At 42.8% G+C, this 18,138-nt stretch overlaps 2 protein-coding genes across 2 annotated transcripts; both read right to left on the reverse strand.

Moving 5' to 3' along the window:
- Window positions 1-3,120: 3,120 nt before the first annotated feature.
- LOC115016747 (dolichyldiphosphatase 1-like) lies at window positions 3,121-7,000 on the reverse strand. The gene is made up of 8 exons (XM_029444769.1): window positions 6,848-7,000; window positions 5,717-5,817; window positions 5,463-5,547; window positions 4,892-4,991; window positions 4,508-4,606; window positions 4,129-4,257; window positions 3,925-4,014; window positions 3,121-3,609 (listed from the first exon to the last, which is right to left on the reverse strand). The coding sequence occupies exons 1-8, from the start codon at window positions 6,921-6,923 to the stop codon at window positions 3,573-3,575; spliced, it is 717 nt and encodes a 238-aa protein (XP_029300629.1). The 5' UTR covers window positions 6,924-7,000; the 3' UTR covers window positions 3,121-3,572.
- Window positions 7,001-9,136: 2,136 nt separating this feature from the next.
- LOC115017042 (mitoguardin 2-like) lies at window positions 9,137-17,175 on the reverse strand. The gene is given in 16 exon segments (XM_029445210.1): window positions 9,137-12,555; window positions 12,834-12,950; window positions 13,037-13,090; window positions 13,214-13,348; window positions 13,677-13,775; window positions 13,900-13,986; window positions 14,592-14,664; window positions 14,924-15,036; window positions 15,169-15,302; window positions 15,525-15,642; window positions 15,809-15,838; window positions 15,840-15,937; window positions 16,261-16,381; window positions 16,522-16,637; window positions 16,743-16,769; window positions 17,103-17,175. Coding segments are annotated over 16 exon segments (1,596 nt in total). The 3' UTR covers window positions 9,137-12,354.
- Between the last annotated feature and the right edge of the window lie 963 nt (window positions 17,176-18,138).

Genomic DNA, 18,138 nt, shown 5'->3' on the forward strand with positions numbered 1-18,138 from the left:
ACTTGTTTGGGGGTTTTACTTTACATCATTAAGTTCAGTTCAAACCCCCCAAAAATAAAAACTCCACCATAAACCTGCAACATGTAAACATCTGTAAAGAGTTGGTGCTAAAGAAACAAAGAATACTTCAAGTAGAAATACTACAAACGTCTGAATCAGGCTGAAGTATTTATATAAGATATTACAACTTAAAAGCAGTTTATAAAACTCACAGAAGCGCGTGCATGTTGATGGCATGTTGCGGTGGTTTGAGTTACAGGAAGCCTGCAGTTAACGCGCGATGTGTTGGCGCCATCTAGTGGTGGAAACAAGTCATGTTTATTATTACTACTGCTGCTGTTTGTATTATTATTGTGTATTTAATTACAGTATCATATGAGGGGATGAGACATATGTAATTACATGTTGTACCTACATACAGTGAAGTACTTTGTCAGGTTGACTCGACATTGAGCGTTTTACGTAACAGATCTGATGTGTTTTCTCTCTGCAGTAAAACACAAAGTGATTTTCAAGCCTCACAATAAATCTCCTGACGTTAGATTTGAACAGTTTTCATTTCTTAAGCGAGAACAAACTGGAAGCTGCTGCCGTTCTCTCCTGTGAGTGTTCACTGCCTGCCAACGTCTGCTGGCGTCTTTCATTCTCAAACAATGAGCTAATCTTTGTCAGCAAGACTTCGATTCAAATGTTCCTAAAATCACCTTTTCCCATGTGAGACCTGCACACTTCAAAGAGGAAAACACAAATACAGAAATCACTATTTTAAAATAATAACAAATGCTCTAGATGTCGTCACGTAGGATCCCGTTATTCTTAGTGAGAAGCTAATAGAGGAAATAAGTCTTCAGGGCCTTTAAGTTATTGATGTGATGTGTCAGCAGCAGTTTAACGGTGCTGCAAAACAACAAAAGGTCAACGAGGCAGTGATTTAAAGTATAACATCTCAGTGTTGTGTACGTGCTCCAGATATCTTTCATGCTAAACATCTTCAATTACGTTCAGATGTAGTGGATGCAGCTCAGACAGGAAACACACGAGTAAAGCAAAAGCACTGGAGTGAAGTACCCGATTAGAATAACCATTACTGCGTTCCTCTCCGTGCAGCGTTTCCTTTCATTCGTTTTACAGACCGGCAGATTTTATGACTTCCACTCGCTGCTTAAGCTCAACATGCAATAACAACTTCCCTCCAGTGGATGTCAGTCAGTATGTTCTACATGTCTTTAGCTGTAGATGTGTGATACATCTGCACGACCTTTAACCTTTTATAACCCAGACAGTGAGACAAGAACTAAACATCTGACCTGCAGCTTCTAGAACAAGGTTTCTGCAGAAGCGCTCGCTGCTCCTCCAAACAGTGCAGGTCAGAGAAATGAGCTTAGCCAAACAGAACTAGGTTGAGGTCTTCATCAGTCTTCCTCATCTCTTATCTAGGCTGTGCCCGTTCACAACGGGTGTTTGGGGATAGCCTGAAGTTAGACCTGAGCAGTGAATTAAAAATGGAATGGGTCGTTTAAATAGGGCAGATGTTTCTTTAGGACAGGCCTGAAGCGGTGAGCAGTCGGGGGACAGAGCTGCAGGATGCTCGCTTCTCAAGGCGAAGAGCGAGAGCATGGTCTGAACGACGTGTCTGTGGAGAGGACGGGGTTCTGCAACTTCTGTCGGGTCCAGTTCGATCGTTGGCTACTTAAGTGCACAGAATGCATTTTGTAGCCTCAAAGTTTATTGCATTCTTTGGTGCCAACGTCCATCTGTCGCTCTGTCCACCACGGAAATATCTTCACTATTGGGGGAACATTCGTGGTTCCCAAAAGATTCATCCTCATGACTTTGGTGATTCGACTTTTCCTCTAGCGCGTTGAAATGTGTGGTTTTGTGCAACACACTTTAGTTCTGGTGTGTTGTGTTGCGCAGCTCCAGCTCTGGTCTGTGGTTGTTTAGTCCCTTTCCAGTCTGGGAGTCTCTTTGCAGCTGTTCCTTTAGTAGAAACTTATTGGATATCAGCTGTACTTTGTGTTTAGTGCCAATTATCAAACGTTACAAGGTGAAGATTGTACCTGTTCTACTGTTCTGTGTTATTAGACTTCTTCTCTCAGCTCCCAGTGTTCCTAAAGCGCGTGTTCCTAAAGCGCCGTCATACACTACATTATCGTGGCAGGTGCCTCATGCAAATCTTATATTTCCATCACTACATTTGACATGTTTCCCCGCCTCCTCACTTGTGGAGTCGGTAATGCACCAGGATGAATAACCACTGATGGGATTACAGCCCAACGACACGGAGACGATCAGTAAAACGTTAAGCGCCCTTTAAAAGATATTTCAAAGCACGAGACTTGAACCATCTCTTGTACATAAACACATTTTTATTCAGCTCGATATAGGTTACACATGGAAAAAAAGAAATTGAATTCTAAAGAGAACTTCTTCCCTCTGTGGAGCTAATGATGAGTTTAAATCAGCTTCAGATCCACACGTCAGCAGAATCACATGCTACGACCGACCTCAGGCTTCAAAATGAATACAAAAAGAAAACGCACCCCTCCGCCGTCTGTTTGTTTTCTCACTAGATGATATGGAATGTAATCTTGGAAATGCAGGTAAATAGGAAACGGTTCTCTGCTGAAGCAGAAAACAAGATAAGAAAGTGAATAAAAGAAACACTGATGACCAGAATCCTGTTCCCAGGCTGCTACTGTGTGTGAGGCATTTAGAAAAACACCACCTCAGTCCAAAGTGTTCCACGACCAAAACAAGTGAAACCTGTGAGTCTCGTAATCCTCCAGCGTGGACATGAATAGAAAGCACAAACGTCGATGCTCAATAGTACAAATTAAATCGACACTGCTTGCAGATCAGCTCTGGAGTCTAATATCAGACACAAAGCAAAGAGGGGGGGGGGGGGGGGGGGGCCTTAACATTTAACAAGTGTTAGTCGGGTTTCTTTAACTTGTAAATTTCACAAAGTGCAAATTTTCATTTATGTTACATCATAACCAAATTGTTCATTTTCTATTATATAACAATGAAAAATGGTTAATTCCACATAACCCCCCCCGCTGTACCCCACCAGCTATCCATTGGAATATTAAAAAGGAATCACTAAATACATGCTGCAATGACGCGACCAATTGGTTTGAAACTATGCCTCCTTTTTTTTTTTTCTTTGAATCTCTTACAGTACACTGTTACTGTCAGCGTGCGTTTATAGTTAAAATATATATATTAATCTATCATTAAATAGTATGCCTCTTGCACAGTCTTGCATGCATTGAAGAGCATGTTTGGGGCAAGCTGTACAAGAAGGAGGCGTGTGGACGGACGTGCTCAGGCCCGAGGCTCCGGGGTCCAGGCACTCTGTCGCCACCTGTAAACGGTTTTTTGCCCTTTTCTCCTTGCAACCACGTCAGTCCAAAAGATGGTTCTCCAGTGTGTTTGTCGAGTGAGCATTCTGTTTGTGTGTGTGTGTACATGAGTGAGTGTGTGTGTGTGTGTGTGTGTGTGTGTGTGTGTGTGTGTGTGTGTGTGTGTGTGGTTCTAAACTCAGTGTCACAGAAGAAGCGTGTCGATCACTGAAGTTTTGTTCCAAGCTTTCGTTGTCTGTTCCTAAAAGAAAACAAAAAGGAATCTAGTCACAAAACAAACGCAACAGTCTCACACGTACAAGAACTAAAAGCCCGTTCACGCGTTTAACACACGGACATTAAGTGGATTTGCCAACTGGGACGGAGTAAACCCACACAAGTGCATCTCTGGTGAACTTAGCAAAACATCTGGACCGTGCTGAGTGAGTATCTCGCTGTAAATGACCGTAAGAAGACTAGCTAGCTTGGAGAACTTATACTTCAAACTTCTATACTGCACCTTAACGTCACGGTAACCTGAGCGCTGACAGATGTGGTGTGCGACTACTGTTCTTACCTCGCCTCTGATCTGGTCACTGTGTACTCAAACCACAAGATGTTGGGGATCAGGCTTGTGTCTCGCACCAGGAAGTACTCTGATATCGGCCTGTAAATTGCGAAAGAACAAATTATTAGAGTCGCCATTAAAGCCCAGTTTTAATCTCTAATCGTCTTCCCCTGCGACACCAGGAGGAGGCGGAGAAATGAGAGCACGACTCACCAGGCTGCTATTTTGGGGAATAACGGTGTCAGCACCTCTTGTGTGATAAAGAACCAGATTATGCCAATCGTATTGCCGGCCACTCCGCCGTAGAAAACCTGGCTCCAGCTGTGATACAGCAGGTAGACCCTGAGGAGGAGAAAACTATGTTCAAGAAAATACTCCATTGAGTGCGGAGCCCTGAACTAAACCAAAGCATCCTGCACTTACAATAGTGCGCAGGTAAAAGGGCGTCTCCAGACTCCAAACAACTGTTTTAATAAGCCATTAAAAATGTAACTGATATTTGGTTTTCTATCGTAGTAAATTTAAAATCTGTGGGTTTTGGACTTTTGGTCAGACAAAACGAGGTCACGAGAAAGTATGAATGGGCCTTTACCTGCTGTACGAGACTGATAAGGCAAAGCCCAACAGGATGATGGACAGTATGTGTCTCCACAGCAGGTCCACACATCGAGCATTGTTCGTTTGATGCATTCTGAAAAGAGATCAGCATGAGTTCACACCGTACAGCTACCTCATGTAGTTGATACAGATAATGAGATACTGAATGTCCTGCTGGAAGAAACCAAGTGAATAACAGATACTAATATAAAGAATATGCTCATGGATAGTATGTAATAAATCACTAATTCAATGCATGTATGCAGGACACAAAGTGCTGGAAACAGTCTCAAAACATTCAATAAAAAATGATTTGTTTGTGGACATTAAACTTTAGCGAGTTGCTGCACCAAGAACACCAAGAAGTAACACGTCTCACCTTAAATAAAGGAAAAGAAAGAAGTAAACAACAAAGAACCACATAAACTGGGAATGACTGGAGGGCATCCCGTACTCCGTCTGCAGGGTTGTGTGAGATCCTGCAGAAAGAAAACAACCCGATATAAATATACATTTACAATATGGACTTCATCTTCATATAAACAATAGGACACTACTTGCATAAAGACAAATATCTGGCGAGGGTTGGAACACAATATCACCAATTTGAAGAATATTTGCATATTCACTTGTATTTTAATTGTTGTGAATGCCACATGTTAGTTTTCTGTTGTGTATGTAAACGTTTGTCTTTGCTTTTCAATCTCATTGAAACTACAAATTGAAACGATTAGCTAAACTTCTCTGTACTGTTTACACTAAAGGTGATACCTTCATTATCTCTCATAAGAGAGTTATGGTTTTTATTGTTATTTTATATTTTTGCATCAGTGTGATAAAGTACCAGGTATTTAATTTCAGAGGAAGGTGTTCTGTCTACTTTGATGCTTCTGCAGTGTTGCCAAACACCGTTAACTAAACAGAGTCAACAGCTTGTTCCTTCACTTCACCTGCACACGGGCGCGGCTCTCTGAAAATGTGCTTCAGCACCCAGTTCACACCTTCATTCAGGATGAGCCCACCGAAGAAGGAAATCTGTAAAACAAAAACAAAAAAAAGAAACTAGGTCAACACATGAGTGCTGACACACTTCTGGTCCGCCTGACACAAATGTTCAGGCGCCTGTGAAACAATTAGCAGCATAACAGATTGACTTCAAAAGCTCTGCTCTTTCTGAAAGTAAAAGTACATTCGCAGAACTCACCGTGTGCAGCTCCCGTTTAAACATTATGAGTGTAACAAAACCCACAAGGATTGCTATGGGCAGGAGGCTGATGTAGGCCAGCACTCGTCCCGTCAGATCACCTAAAACAAAGAGACACAGTATTGATGTTTGATGATGAAAGAGATAATAGTACTTCGCCAGATAAAGTCTCACATGTTCTCTTGTATCACTGCGGCTCCAGTTGCGACATCAGCAAAGACACAAATGTAGGACAATACAACAAACATTTAACATAATCACCAAGGACAATATATTCAAGACCCTTCACCGTACATTTGATCTGGGATTAAGCTCCATATTTAATTTTAGGACTGATTGGTGCACAAAAGAGTGCTCCAGTCTAACTTTTGAACCCTGTATTTCCTATTTGATGATAACAAGTTGCATTCACTGTCCAGCAGGACGTGGTCGGGATCAGAGACAATGTTGTCTTTGAGATGTTAAAGCATATCATACAGTAAAGTCACTTAACAATGGTGGGAGTGACACTTTGAGGTACTCAGTGAACCCGGGTGGTTGAAATATTTAACTGCAAGTACAAGTAGGAAGCTGCAGTGGTGGAGAAGCCGCCATCTCGCTAACTATCAGACCACATTATATTATTTTGTCAATTTAGAAAGCTCGGTGCAACGTGGTTTATGCTAGCTAACATACTAATCAGTATGAGGCCAAGGAGCTAGCTACTACGTTAGCCGTACTCCTGGCTACAATGCTATATGATGAAATAGCTAGATATTTCCAATGCAGTCATAAATAATATTTTACTGTTCAGGATGCTTGAATTGTGTCAAATAATTCCTACAGGACGCGGAATATTCGCTAAATCCTGAGAGAAAATATCAAAGCCGATATTAAGACAGCTAACAGGCTAGCTAGCCTTCATTGTGGACATTAGCGACAACTGCGCATGCGGCACTGTCTCACAATTTGGCAGTCTGGGGTTGCATTCCCCGCTGTGCTCGACGTTTTACTGCGTCTCACTATTTGGCAGTATCACCAACGGCCGTGTCCATTCAGTAGCGATAAAACACACGGAAATCTTTTTAAATTATATAAATCGCTCGGTGGTTAGTATCGTCACTAGGTAGAGAAAGATGTTAGGTTACGTACCCTCCGGGAACTCTACGTGTGTCAAAGATATAGACCGCCATTGAGGTGGCGCCGAGCACTGCTCTTCCAACGCCATCTTACCCGGACACAACCGGGCAGTCCCAGTGAAACGCCCCACACTCGTGATGAGCCAATCGGGGAGCGGAGCTCTGTGTCCCCGGAAGTGGAGCAGCCGTCCAATCCCTGCCGCGCGCTGGAGATGAGATATTTTACCCATAGAGAAGAATTATTGAATGAAAAACAAAAAACACAATAGTCCAGCACTCCATATTAAAGCAGCAAACTGCACTCATTCAAAAAATAAAAAATAAATTCATGGTTATTATATTAATATATATTATTAATATATATTATATATGCATGTATTTAAAACAAACCTATGACCAGGGGCGCAGGTTTCATTTCAACATTGAGACACTTCTTTGTACGTTTGGCTTATTTGAAGCTAATGGTTGAATCTTTATTCTATTGTTTCTGGATGTTGCACTTTTGTTTGGCTTATTCAAAGCTGTTGTTCTGCACTTAAATGATTTCACCTATTTGAAGCTAATGTACCTGTAAGATTCTTGCTGTTCCGAGTTGTATCCTCGTGATTGTTTGCACTTTTTGTAAGTCGCTTTGGACAAAAGCGTCAGCTAAATGAACTGTAATGTAATGTAATGACACATATTAAGCGGGGGTCTGGGGGTCCTCCTCCAAAACATGTTTTCCTTTCCTTCATTTCCTGCATTTTGGTGAATTTTTATGCTATCATTTGTGGCTTTTTGTCTTTATTTATGTAAAGGAAAACACAGAATTCAGGCAACTGTCACACATGAAAAAGCACAAAAGTTGCAAAGCATAAACAGGTACAATACAACGATTTCAGTGAAAAATGAGGAAGCAATCACATTGACTAAGATATTTACATCCAACATGTGGGAGGAAATGACAGGGGGGAGGGTTTAACATATTAACATATTAACAGAACATATTAACAACTCCTGCAGACACACTCTGTACAACATCAGGAGGACACGTCCCCTACTGACTCAGAAGGCGACGCAGGTTCTTGTTCAGGCTCTTGTCATCTCCCGCCTTGACGACTGCAACTCCCTCCTCGCTGGACTGCCTTCATGTGCCATTTGACCTCTACAGCTCATCCAGAATGCAGCAGCCCGACTGGTCTTCAATCTACCCAAGTTCTCCCACAATGCACCGCTCCCTTCACTGGCTACCAGTGGCGGCCCGAATCTGCTTCCAGACTCTGGTGCTGGTCCACCGTGCTGTGAATGGATCAGCCCCTTCCTCCATCCAGGCCGTGGTCGAACCATACACCCCAGCACGTTCACTTCGCTCTGCATCGTCCAATCGGCTCGCCGCTCCCTCACTACGAGTGGGACTCAGATTTCCCTCAAACAAACCCGCCTGTTTGCTATCCGGCTCCAACATGGTGGAACGACCTCCCCATTGATGTCCGGACAGCAGACAGTCTTCACACCTGCAGACTGAACACTCACCTGTTTGGACTGCACCTCGACCCATGAAGAAACTAAACAACTGTTCTTTGTATGTTGCACTTGTGTTGGTTTGGCTTGTTTATAGCTAATAGCTGAATTTATATTCTACTGTTTCTGTTTGTTGCACTTCAAACTGGCTACTTGAAGACAGAGTTCACTTATACGATTGTTCCTATTTGTACTTACAAGACTCTTGCTGTTCGGAGTTGTATCTCCAGGATTGTTTGCACTTTTTGTACGTCGCTTTGGACGTAATGTAATATTGAGATGTCATGCATGTTTCAGTGCCTTCAAACCTCAACAATTCTGAGTATGTTTGAAATCTTATGTATGCAAATGTTATACTTTAGCTCTGTCCAGGAACAATTTGAAATGTTTAGAATGTGGTGTAACTGTGTATTATGTCCCCTGGTTGTGTTTCAAGGGCAGACTTACATTTATCTCAATGAGAGGAAACACAAACAAGTGCATTCCCTCCGACTAAAGTGCATTTAGAAGAAGAAGATAACAAGATCTGTGCACCCTCCACTGGCCTAACACTGAATCACTCCAGTGTTGTCTCACCTGGATTATTGCTCACTAGTTTGGTCCAATATGTATTAAGTAATATAAGAAAGGTGCAACTGGTCCACAATAAAGCAGCACGTGGGTTTAGAACAAATTTGACTAAAATGCATTAAATGTCTGTCTTCGTTTGTGAGAATTAGATTTCTGTTCATTGATGGTTTTCATGAGGAATGACATATTAAATATTCATTCCCGGTGAGACATGAAACACAACGAGCCGTCATCAGTTGGGAAAGGCATCATAAACATTGTTTATTAACAAAAGATAACATTAAATATGGAGTTTGTGCTGGCATTGTAGTTTAACAATAGAAAAGACACAAGGCATGAGGAGGACACTTGTAACGTACAGCAGTGGCTTTCCAAAGAAAACAAAAGGTTCTTTCTGCACTTTGGCCGTCGGAGGTCATGAACACACGCGACATGGAGGGTCCATGCCTGAACTTTCACTCTTCAATGATTACACGGTAACTTCTACAACTACAGCGGAGCCTGGGTCTAAATCTTGCAGGGATACACGGATTGGTGCATTGCAAAGAATGTACGGAACATGCAGAGGGATTAATCTCTGATCATTATGTGACGACTAAACAGAAGCAACATTTTCTTCCATTGTTGCATTTTCCTGCACGATTTATACTTGATCGTGTACAACGACAGGACCGACACATGGGGGGAACGGACAGAAGAAGATGGAGAGTTTGTAAAGTAACCAGAATAAACCGTTTCCTAAATAAAGATAGTTTCTCTAATAAACAGCATTTACGCTCTATTATCAATATGTCAGTTGTAAGATGCAATAAATACTTCAATATGTTTGTACAGTTTAACTCTCAAAGGGATTATTCATTCATTATGACGTTCCTGCATCTTTCTGCTTATTCTGATAAAGTGCAAAATGCTTAAAAACTCAAAGCTGCACATTTGCAAAACGAAGAAGTAAAGTATTTTCTGTAAAAGCTCTATTTACAATAAGAAGTAAACGCTAAGACAGAACAATAGTCCCACAGTGCTGCCTCTGCAAGGAGAACACGGCGGTGTTGCATTTCAGAGACGTGTTGCAACAAGAGCAGGATTCAGATTATCAACACCACAGAACATTTATATGATTTTACAGATTTGCTCATTTGTACGTTAAAATGAGTGAAAGATCTGTGACAGCAACAAATCTTTGCACAGAAATGTCTTCCCTTTTATCATTCACGCAGGGTGTGCTTCTACTGCAGCTCATAACAAATACTCTTTTAATCACATTTCTTTAAGTCTGCATAAACTACAGTCTGCTTTCACAGCAGCGGAGGAACTCAGTTTAACTTGGCGTCTTGTTGCCCCTTCAGCGTCTCTTTGCTCCAATAAGTTCACAGGAAACAAAGTGCGGGGGCGTCTTCAGTGCACAGGTTACGTCTGTACGAAGCTCCGTGAAACTACAACATCCTCACGAAGACGATTCGATGGCACCGTTTGATTTAGAGCTTGTGTCAATTTCAAAATGTGATCATGCGACCGTGTTGTTTTACAAAGTCTCTGAAGTTGAGCACTTGAACTTTATCACGGGAGACCTTTTGACATGTGACCGTAGGAAGAGCACAGGTGGAGATAGTAAATCTTGCAGGGTAGGACGGAGAGCGCATACCTCCGTGCAATCCTGCAGACAAACAAACTCAAAAACAGAACAGAACAAACATTTAGCTGCTTCAATTTCAGCCTCCTGATGTGGTGCGACGGAGCGGCTTATTGGTTCACTTGAATAAAGCAGTTATATTTAACTGTTTTAACTTTTAACACTTGTGCTTTTCCTGCTGTGAACAAAACATAGAAGTCGTATTGTTCCAAATCTTACAATCAAATCCTTGATTCTTGTCTTTATATAATTGGTTTGCTTTGGTGCTTTATCCTCAACAAATTTCACTATTATTGTTATTATTGTTATTGTTATTATTGTTATTTTTATTATTTTTTATTATTATTATTATTATTATTGTTGTTATTATTTTTATTATTGTTATTATTATTATTTTCTTATTGTTATTGTTATTTTTATTATTGTTATTTTTATTATTGTTATTATTATTATTTTTATTCAGGGATTTACATTTTTTTTTTTTTGAAGCAATTCAAGTATCTCAACCAATTAATAAAATACATTAATTTTAAGAAAAGAAACATTCAGTTTGTCACAAAGTAACGCATTTCCTCAAACTTCCAGTTCTAATGTTACTCATTACTCCCTGGGAGCTGAAGTGCAACACTGATGGAGACATCGTCACACATTGTTATTTGTAGTGGGACGTTTCTTTTTGTGCCTCTGTGGCATTAAAAACAGATAATATTCACGTCATCCATCGGCAGATAAAATGTGAGGGATCACCGTCACTTCACAAAACCTCAATATCGTCGGCTGAGAACACTTTGGGATAATTCAACTTCTATACGAGTACACGTGTCGATACTCTGAACTAATTTGATGTCTTATTGCATTTAACAGTCTCTTGGATATGTGACATCTTAGCCGGCTTAATTAAAGCAAACACTTCTTCAGATTAAAGAGGATTCAAGAACCGTCAGTGAGAATGTTTACATGCAAGTATTACTCTGAACATGACAATATTCAGAACTGGATAAGTGTCATAGAAACGGTTCAGGCCTTATTCTGAATGTACAATGTTTCCCATCATTCTTTACAGATGCAGCTCATTTGGAATAAGCGTCTCAAAGCCGGCGGGAGAAACACGCCCACGTTTAACCACGATGACCTGGACATGCAAAGGAATGAAAGAGGGGGGCTCAGGTCCTCAGGTCCAGATGGAGAAGTGGCTGCATGTAAAACGGCAATATTAGTGGAGTATTCATTTTCAGAATAAGGGAATATCTTGTGCATGTAAACAGTCAGGAGACGAATCCGTTACGTCCTTCATCACAAGTCCTCAGCCGCTCAGGATCTATCACGGTTTTAACATTTATCCTTTTGTCAACAGGCTCTCGCGCCATTTCCTTTCAAATAATAGCGACGACTGATATCCCGCAAGTCAGACGAACGGAAGGTTACAAAGCAACCTCTGCTTCCCCGAAGAGACTCGATCCGCGTGGAGTTAAATAGTAGAAGGCCTGGGAGCGCTTCATTCTGCCGTGTTCTTAGGAAGTATCCACGTCGACAGGTCCTCACACGTCTGAGATCACGTGACCGCAGTCGGCATTCTTGATACGCAACACAGCAGCTGATAGGGAGACTCCCTCAGTAGTAGCAGTGAGACTGCAGAAATATATCCTCTCACAGTAAGTTGTGTTTCATGAACACAAATGAATGAATGATGCTGGTTCTCAGTGCACCACAGGAGCCTCAAACTTAACGTAGTTACACAATGAGCTGCGTGTCCTTGTAATTCTCTACTGGTCAGCCGACTGCGTTCGGCCTGTTCGATCCCAGTGACGCCCCGACTGGTGTCAGTTGGGCCCCGGAGAGCCCTCTGTGTCCGTGGGCAGGGCACCATTGAGCTCCACAAGGCTATTGATGCCGAGATACCCCAGTAAGATCTCACTGCGGCGGTGGGAAAGCTTCAGGATGTCCTCAGCCAAACACTGAGTGGAGGTGAAGCGGACCTTGTCGTGATCAAACATATCCTTCAGGTAGTGCACGATCTGTTGCTGCAGAGGGAAGGAGAGAAAGGACATATAGACATGTTGAATCCAACACAACTTAAAGTCCAGTACTGCACATTTCTAACGTTGGCGAGTTGTTAGAAACTGAAGAAATAGTCAATATCAAAGCAGCAGAAGCTGAGAGATCCTGTGTTTTACAGGAGTCACACCCCAAATACTGGATCCTGCACGTCGACCTGCTGCCTGGTCAACGCCCACATCTTTCAAACACCACCAACAGTAACTTTCTTTACAAAATTATGTTGAGTCGTGTATTTCCTCACCTTGAAAATAGTGCACACTTCACTGAGGTGTTGTCTGGGTCCCAGAAACCCAAAGGCTAAAACTGGGCTCACATGTTCCGATATGGCGTAGAAGTGGGAGATAAAACCATCGGGAACCTGTGGAAGAGAAACTCAACAATCCAAATCAAAGAAACAAGGACGCAAAATAGAAAGTTCTCCATCTTTAAATGCATCAAACTCACCATCAGAAGACGTCTCTTCGCTTTCAGGACAGACCAGCAGGCAGTTGCCAGAGCCTGACGGAAAAACAATGTTTTGTTGTTAGAGTGACTCGTTATTGCGTGTGCGTGTGTGTGCGCGTGTGTGTGGGCGTGTGTGTGTGTGTGTGCGCGTCTGTGTGTGTGTGCGTATAAACTAACTGTTTCTTTAAAGCTGTCAGAGAGCCAGCGGTTCCTCAACACAGCCACCACAGAGGAGGGAGGACTCTCCAGGTCTTCAAACGCGTCCATCAGGATGAAGTCCAGCACGATGTCGAAAAAGTTCATACTGACCACCTGCAGACGTGAAGACGTGCAGACAAACAGTGAAGACGTGAAGACAAACACACAAATATACAGTCGGTTTGATATATTCTGATGTTTTTATCCACTGATGTGTTTTAACAAATGTTTAATAAGCTGTTAATTATAATTCTTAGACACACACACACACACACACACACACACACACACACACACACACACACACACACACACACACACACACACACACACACACACACACACACACACACACACACACACACACACACACACACACACACACACACACACACACACACACACACACACACACTTGATCTCAAAGTGAAGATGTACTCACCCCCCGGCCCTCCAGCTCCATCTTAGTGACGTGCCACGTTTCCTCTCTCTTAGTGTAGAGCAGCATGTCCTCATAGCTCTCCAGGAAGGCTTTGGGACTCTGCGTTAAAGCAAATAATGACACAGCAACTTAATAGTTACGGCTTTGCAAACATGTCCGCAGAAGCAGACGCTTGTCTTGTTTCACCGAATAGGACGAGTTCTTAAATGAGAAGAGTTTTCACCTTGTTTGCCTTCACCATTAACCCTGCGATCATTTGCTTCCCCGTCTCCATAAAGAATGTGCGGTGAGTTTCATCCAGCAACAGGACCTGGAAGGAAAATGCATCACGTCCATTTTCTGTGGTCATTTCTATAAATGTGCCTTCATGCAGTCGGTATCTGTCTCTTATCCGTCTCATGAACACAACAGAATTCAACACATCCACTACAAACACAGCAGATGTGAACGCTTGCTTCAACTCCAGCTCTGCAATCGTCAATGCAAACTTGTGACGAATCACTTTCATGCAGGTAAAGACTGAAACACAAAATGTCTCCTCGTGCAGCTGCCGTCTTTATATTTGACCTCAAAGCTTTTGTCTGGAGGTCGCCGACACAAAGGAACCTGACTCCACCTGCCTGTGGGGGCTAAGACTACATCCACACACAGGCAGCATAATACAAAGTGTGCCTCAAGGTTTCTACTAAGGTGTCATTACTTTGTGTACGAGGTCAGAGATCAGGATTAGAACTTCAAACACTGCGAAGACTACACCAGCTCATGCTGCTCATTTATAGCCACAGTGGTTTTGACCACTAGTTGAGCGACAGAGCAGTATTTTGATGCAGGTTTAAAAAGGAGGGATTTTCACAATAATCCAGACAGAGAGAATGATCTCTGTAACATGAGTAAGTGTCAGCAGCTGGAACACACCTGGAATGCTTGTCTCACACATTGAAGCTTTGCAAGGAAGTCTTGGTCACCGAAACATTCAAGTAATTCAGTCCTGGTAAAAAAGAGAGCGAGAGAGAGAGAGAGAGAGAGAGAGAGAGAGAGAGAGAGAGAGAGAGAGAGAGAGAGGAGAGAGGAGAGAGAGGAGGTATACAGCTCTGTGAAACATTGACGTATAATGTGTGTGTGTTTGGATGAGACGCAGTGACATGTATCTGTCTGTTTGCTGCAGGGCATTTAATCCACTGTTAGTGTAACAATATGAGTTAGTGCAGCTTTACGTATGTAGGTGCAGAGGTTAAGCTTCACGTTACCTCAGGGACCTGTAGGGCACTTTGCCCTCCCGGACCAGAGACAAGGCTTCTTCATAGAGAGCTGCTGGCCTCATTGGTTGGTAGACGTCTTGGAGCGACATGGCGTCAAACAGCTGCACAGACGAAACACAAAACCTCAGTGAACTGTCCACGTATGTTTATATAGAAAAGCAGCAGCTGTGTACTTTGTACTAATCCGAGGGGGCCCTGGGAAAGGATGTATTCTTTAGAGGAAAGGAACTAACCTCTGCGGCCGAGAAGAAGGACTCGTCGGAGGTAACAGTAGTCGCATCGTCATCCTGCAGTCTGTGGAAACTCTCCACTTGAGGCAAGATAAGAGTTCCTTCACTCTCTGCCAAAGGAACACCACAAACTCTGACTGACAGGGCAAGAATCAAACCACAGATGTAATTAAAAGAAATATAAAAAAGGTGAAGAACAGGAAGCGTATTCCTCTGAGACACACGGAGACTGTATCATTCTTACGGCAGAAATGAACCATAATAACTCTGTTGTTCTTCAAACTGGAGCCTGTAATCCAAATGTGTTCTCCTCGATTCATAACATCTTTTAAGGTCATATATAAGATCAACATGACTACCGAAATCTGCCAGCACGCTGTCTGTTGGGATGCTGCTGCCAAAGTCCTCTTGTAGGTGGTACGCCCTGTGCAGGAGTGTCTCCAGCTTCTCAGCAAACACATTATTTACGGCTTCAACCTACAAGAGGGACAAAGCATAAAACAAAGTGACTGTATTAGTTTGTATTAAAGGGCTTTAGTCCAGGATCAATCCAGACGGTGAAAATCCCAACTGCACCATTCAATACAACGCTGTGTACTCAAACATGACAGTCTGTATTGGTAATTACTGTTTGTTTGGTTACCATAGGAAAGTCTCCACACGCTGCCCCCTGCCAGAGCGAGGCTGTTGTTGCTGGAGGTCGAGCTGGGCTGATGGCGAATATTCAGGGCCTGTTCCCACTTTCGTAGCGCTTCCTCAAACAGCTCCATCCCTGGAAAAGAGTGATAAGACTTAACCCAGCACATCTGTGAGCTGGAAAAAACTCAAATTTGAGATAAAAGTTACAACAAGTGGCGCAGAGCTGCATGTTTAAGTGAGTCTGTGCAGTGTAAGGACCACAACATTCAAATAGTTCATGCAGGATAATCCAAATACCAAACAGCACTGCAGCTCCAAGAGTCCAACAAAACCTGATTATATCCCAGATTTTCAGCAGAAAATTAACGCTGCCTTACAAAGTACTTACAATGCCACCACATCTGACATACAGCTTGTTACATTGTTCATAACACAGGAGTGATAGTGACTACCTACCCATTACATAGAGATTCTCTGCGTTTGCATCCTCTATTGCCCCCGACTCTTCCACCACAGGCTCCGCTTCCCAGGGGGTGGACAGATGGGCAGACTGATTTGGAGAGCTTGGGACTCTCATCTATGCCAGACACACACACAACACACACACACACACACACACCACACACACACACACACACACACTTTGCTGAGAAAAATGTGGAATAAGGGAAACGGTAGGCAAACATTATAAATGGAGTTGTAAATCGTAAAACTAACAGATGCCAGGCTGTGTGAGGAGCTTGAGTGTTTACTGGGGGCCAGGGAAGAAATTCCACTCATGGTGTCGGTGCTCCGGGTGCTGGGACTCATCATCTGTCGGCCAGTAAACGGGCCTGCGGAGAGGAAAACGTCGTCTCGTCTGCACATTTCTCAGCAGATGTCGATACAGTGACACAAAGCAATTGAAGAACTTCCCCTCCAAACAATAACTCACACACCTCTTTTGAATGACGAGGCCTTCCTGTCTTAATCAGTGCCTCAGGTATTCCACTGGCTTCTGGCCATCCTTCCCTTGTGTTACCTGCTTCCTTTTTCTCCCCCGCCTTTTCAGCTGATGAGCGGTGTGAGAGGCCAGAGCGGACAATGCCCAGCGCTGTTGCAAAAGCACCTTCTTCAAGCTTGGGCTAAGCTTTAGCTGAGAAAATATGGACTGGAAGCAGAAGAGGCAAGCATCAACATAAAGGGCTCTACCAGACATTCATTTAGCCATTGTTCCTTATGTTTTTATTGAACAAGGATTGTGCATTAGAGCTCGTGTTTAGAGATGCAAACTTCCCTGTAGAGGCGAAGTGGTTTACCTGCCCAAATGTGGAATAGAGAAACACCGGTATCTCTGCTACGGTCATGGCCAACGCCCTGGGCGATGGACATCACGTCCTGCTCGTCTGCATGACATCTTAGAAATGTAAATGCCTTCAGGCCACCAGGTCCAAACTTTCTTCACATTCACCCTAAACGAGGTCTCGTCTCTGCTATGAGATCAGCCAGCTCAGGGCTTGCTGATGACCGTCTGTCGTCATCCACTCCCCGAGCTTGTGCTCTGGCACTGACACTGGTTCAATGTCTGATTGTAGATTTATAGCCTATAACAGATTATTTTATTTGTTTTTAATGATCATGTTTGTAGCAGCGTACTTCTTTAGAGCTGCATTACATTGCAAGCTAAAGACAAGGCATTAATAGACACAGTATTATCACTGTAATAGTGCTGATGGCTCCAGGGCAAAACTCAAAACACAGACCACAGAATCAAGTGCAAAGGTCCATGGTTTAAGCTGAGAAACCAAGCCTGTATTAACTGTGAAGCAGGAGAGCAGCTTGACATTCTGCCAGCTACTTAGCCATCTACACTGTCTGGTATGCAGCCAGTTGCCCAGCCTGCCCCACACCTACAGTACATGACAAACACCAGGTGCAGCTTCAACATGAGACACTGGCTGACTGTTTCTCTCTATTTGATGCAAACATCGACAGGTGCTCAAATCCACTTTCTATTAGAAAGCAAGCATGTAGCCCAACGTGCTTCACAGAGCTACAAACAGCACAGACAAAAACAAAATTAGACAACAACTTTGCAAGCCTAAAAATACAATAATAAACAAGGGATAAAATTAGTTTGAAAATCAGCGATTAAGATGTAAAGGCTGCTAGCTGAAAAAGAATTGACTCTAAGGTGAATAGCAAGCTAGGTTAGTTAGCCCGTACATGCAGTTGAGAGCAGGAATCAACCCAGCCATAAATTCTTTCAAATTATAATACACAGCAAGTCTGAGCTCTGTCTTTTGAAATGTTGTTAATGACAAGCGAAAATCAGCACGAGCAAGCAGGCAACAG

Source organism: Cottoperca gobio, chromosome 12 (genome assembly GCF_900634415.1).
Source record: "Cottoperca gobio chromosome 12, fCotGob3.1, whole genome shotgun sequence".
Taxonomy (NCBI): domain Eukaryota; kingdom Metazoa; phylum Chordata; class Actinopteri; order Perciformes; family Bovichtidae; genus Cottoperca; species Cottoperca gobio.

What these genes read in the sequence shown, in the direction of transcription:
- LOC115016747 (XM_029444769.1), bottom strand. Translation starts at nt 6,923, where the DNA reads ATGGCGTTGGAAGAGCAGTGCTCGGCGCCACCTCAATGGCGGTCTATA. An exon ending in TTCCCCAAAATAGCAGCCTG is followed by an intron (nt 4,015 to 4,128) that starts GTGAGTCGTGCT and finishes CGCAATTTACAG; the next exon opens with GCCGATATCAGAGTACTTCC. An exon ending in GTGACCAGATCAGAGGCGAG is followed by an intron (nt 3,610 to 3,924) that starts GTAAGAACAGTA and finishes GTTTTCTTTTAG; the next exon opens with GAACAGACAACGAAAGCTTG.